Below are 4,308 nucleotides of genomic sequence, written 5' to 3' on the forward strand. Positions count from 1 at the left end.
TTATAATATTTATTAAATATGATTTTAATTAAAGTTAGTGAAGACCATATTAACTCATTTACATATATATATATATATTATATATATATATATATATATTTAACAGAATATTTAAAAAATATTTTCAAACATTTTTCAAAAGTTATGTTCGGTTTTCGTTGCGGATTGGGTTTGATATTGATTTTGGATATAACACTTTAAGAACAGATAGAATATGTAAATAAGGTCTAATAGAATATAATACTTTGATTTTCGGGTCTATTCCAAATTGGAATTTTTGGATATAAATATTTTTGACTAATTATGTTAGATAACTAATAAGAAAATATAATATGTTATAGAGCTTAAGAATAAAGTTTAAAAGTTATTTTTAAAAGGCATATAGCACAAGGTTATAGTTATATAACTTGACATATTTAATATAATTAACAAAAATATATGTTAAATTAATATTAAACACATATATGATTATAAAAATACAAATATAAAAACTAAAACAAAAATATATCCGCCCTTTGGAAGGACATGTCAGAATCTAGTTAAAATAATAGTACTAATATAAAAGCGCGAGCGTTTTAATAGAACGAGTAATAATATTTAATTATTGATATGTTTTTGGCTTCTTAAATGTTTATGTCAGCTCGTTGACCAGATAAATCTTCCCATTCGTCCACGTGGATTTTATCTGACATATATGACCCCACGAGTGATTTTATAAGATTGTTATAGTATCAATTTGAATCATCCCCTCCGTATATCAAACTTAATTGACGGGAAAAGAAAATGCATTTGCAGTACTCATAATTGGATTTGTTGTTTCAAACATTTTTTTTAAAAAATTATGTAAGAGCTAAAATCTAACAATAATCTAAAAGCTTACTTTCAAATATGAAAATAATGTTTCACAGGTTGCAATCTTTTAACCTATATAATTCAATAGTTTTTTTTTACTACATTATTTCAAAGTATTAAAGAAAAAGACAAAAAATAATCTTTACTTGTAATCATCGATGCTCAAAAACCGAAAGATGACAGAGATAATTAGTGGTCAACGATTTTTACACCACTGAAAAAAAAAACTCTTAGCACCATCACAGGATCGCGTAACTCACACGCTTCAACTGAGAGCTTCTATTATCCACATCAGACGGATAGGGATTAAAGAGCGTGTAATACACACGTGAGTAAAGATTTTCGTAATAACACATATCACTGGTTAATTAAATTATTACTAATTTATTTTTCTTAATTTAATTCAGTATTTTGAAGGAAATAAATAAATAAATAATTAGAAGATTTTTCCATTCCTGATAATAAAAACAAAGGAGAAGTACGGTTTCATCAATTTTCTCGCGCGCCAAACATCCGAATATTAAAAGACAATAATAAAGAAATAATTAAAAAATAACATTAAAATTAAAAAAGAAAAGCAAAAAAGAGGACATGCGTGAGATTAAAAACCCTTCACTTTCTTGGCATTTGTCTTCACTCATTTTCTCTCTTAACAGTAGAATCCACACATAGGGGAGAGAGAGAGAGAGAGCTGTAATAATGGCAAAATGAACAAAGGCCTTTCACAATCTCTTCTCCTCGCAAGAGGAACATAAAAAGAAAGAAAATATTATGGCTTTAGAAGAAGAGGAAGAGACCCAAAACGCACCGTTTTGTATGCTTTTCTGCGAGGAAGAGAGTAGCAGCGTGTTCGAGGAAGACGAGAGGAACGTCGTAAAGTCTCCGTCTTTCCATCTGGGTTTTCTCGACCACGACATGTTATCACGGGACGACGACGAGTTGCTAGCTCTGATCTCGAAAGAGGAAGACTTTAAACCGTGTCTTTCAGACAAAACCTCCACGGACGAGTTTCTGTCTCTGTGTCGCGAAAACGCTCTCGGCTGGATTTTCAGAGTGAAAAGTTACTACGGGTTTAGTTCGCTGACGGCTCTTCTCGCTGTTAGCTACTTCGATAGGTTTGTCACAAGCAGGAAGTTTCAGACGGATAAGCCGTGGATGTCTCAGCTTACAGCTGTGGCTTGTTTGTCCTTAGCTGCTAAAGTCGAAGAGATCCGTGTTCCGCTGCTCTTAGATCTCCAAGTAAGTCTCTACTTACCTCTTCTTGAAATGAGAGTTTGAGTTTGACATGTTTATGTGTGTGTGTTTTGGTTAAAAGGTGGGAGAGGCGAGATATGTATTTGAAGCTAAGACTATACAGAGAATGGAGCTTTTGATTCTCTCTACTCTTCAATGGAGGATGCATCCTGTCACTCCGATCTCGTTTTTCGATCATATCATCCGTCGATACAGCTCTAACTCTCACCAGCATTTGGAGTTCTTGAGTAGATGTGAATCTCTCTTGCTCTCCATTGTTTCAGATCCGAGGTTTCTAAGTTATACCCCTTCTGTGTTAGCCACCGCGATAATGGTCTCTGTTGTAAGAGATTTCAAGGCGTGTGATGAAGCTCAATACGAGTCTCAGCTCATGGCTCTACTCAAAGTCGATCCGGTATGTGGTGTGTTAACTAGAGATCAATAAATGCCCTCCAATGTCGTTAATTGTTAAAGATCAAGGACTAATCCCATATTCATTTTTTTTTTCACTTTTAATCAGGAGAAAGTAAATAAATGCTATGAGTTAGTATTAGATCACAACCCAAGCAAGAAGAGGATGATGGAAACCGCTAACGCAACCAGTGTGTTTGATGCATCATCATTCAGCTCTGATGGATCTAACGAGTCATGGGTTGTGTCTTCAGAGCCTCTATACAAGAGGAGAAGAGTGCATGAGCAGCAGATGAAGTTGTCTTCAGTGAACAGAATGTTTCTGGATGTGTTCACTAGTAGTAGTCCTCGCTAATAAATATCAAGAATGTGTGTTTTCTTCTGTTTTTACATATTAGCGGCTATGGTAAGGCAGAAACAATTATGCGTTTTACTTGGCTCTCTTGTGTTGAAGGACGGTTTCACATGGTTTTACTTTTATCAGTATTTGATAATTGGAAGAAAACAAAAAAAAAAGAACAGAGATCTTTTTTCTTGTGAACAACTTGTGTAACGGTTTGAATGATGATCTAATAACGCAAACCAATCGAAGACTCCAAACTTGTCTTTTTGTGAAGATCTTTCATTAAGAACCAATGTTATCATCATTGTACTCGTCCTTTGTCTGAAAAAAATCACATGACATTATTGGTTATCTACTTAGTACAGATTTGAGGAAATTTGTACACTGAATTGAAGAAACAACTAAAGAGTTGGTTTGGTTTGGACCACTATATAGTTTTGAGAATCAATTTAAACTCTCGTCTTCTTAAGCATTGTTTGGCTTCTCCAAATCATTTATTTTCTTTGTTTATGTATTGTTCCTATTTTTGGAGTTTTTTTTAAAAATTTGAAATGATATGAAGTGAGACCAACCAATTGTGTTGATTTAAGTACTTGTTTCTTTTCATTTGAGGTTGAAAAGCAAAACTGTGTGAGAATAGATATACACATAACATGATAACATATGTACATACATATCACTCACTTTCTCTTATATTTGCCATTGTAATGTCATGTCAAAACATTAAATAGAAATACATTCCTTGAAGAAGAGTCTTGTTGTTACAGAGGACCAAATAGCATTGAAGAAATTCAAAATAAAAGGAAAATATAAGCTTTTGGTTGAAAGGAGTGAATGTAGCAGAACCAAACAACTCAGAGAACTATTCGTTCTGTTATTTCAGAGCCTTGTGTCTTTTTGGAAGTAGTATCTTCATTGCACTCAAGAAAATTAAATGTTGGTCATAATTTCACGAAATAAAGAAAGAAAACACTCTAAAAACAAATCATATTAGGAATAAATCTTTACACTAAGACCAATTTCAATGAGAATCCAAAACATTGTAATTTATTATCCAGTGAAAATTTTAAAATTTTATCATTGCATGAATTTGATGTTTTGTGAAAATATTACATCAAATTTGGAGTAACGCTATCTCTCACACCAAATATTAAAATAATATATTTATTACTACTTTTCATTTAGTTATAGTTACATAGTATAAATTAGTTTAAACTTATAGTTAAAAATAAATATATTATACTATTTATATTTTAATATTACTAAATATTAAAATATATTATATTTATATTTTTAGTTAGTAATATAACTAAATGAGTATTAATCGAAGGATGGATTTTTCAAATAACTTCTTTTAAAATTTTTGTCATCAAAAGAGTCTCCAAACAGAAAAGCGATCAAAAGTAATTTCATTAAAGAGATAAAAGATCCTTCTAACTCTTTCTTTATAGATATATACAAATATAAAT

At 31.6% G+C, this 4,308-nt stretch overlaps 1 protein-coding gene across 1 annotated transcript; it reads left to right on the forward strand.

The window, feature by feature from the left end:
• The first annotated feature begins 1,504 nt into the window (after positions 1-1,504).
• LOC108852073 (cyclin-D3-3-like) lies at positions 1,505-2,927 on the forward strand. Its single transcript, XM_018625559.2, has 3 exons — positions 1,505-2,091; positions 2,168-2,500; positions 2,606-2,927. The coding sequence occupies exons 1-3, from the start codon at positions 1,624-1,626 to the stop codon at positions 2,849-2,851; spliced, it is 1,047 nt and encodes a 348-aa protein (XP_018481061.2). The 5' UTR covers positions 1,505-1,623; the 3' UTR covers positions 2,852-2,927.
• Positions 2,928-4,308: the final 1,381 nt, after the last annotated feature.

The sequence above is a fragment of the Raphanus sativus genome, chromosome 4 (assembly GCF_000801105.2).
Source record: "Raphanus sativus cultivar WK10039 chromosome 4, ASM80110v3, whole genome shotgun sequence".
Classification (NCBI taxonomy): domain Eukaryota; kingdom Viridiplantae; phylum Streptophyta; class Magnoliopsida; order Brassicales; family Brassicaceae; genus Raphanus; species Raphanus sativus.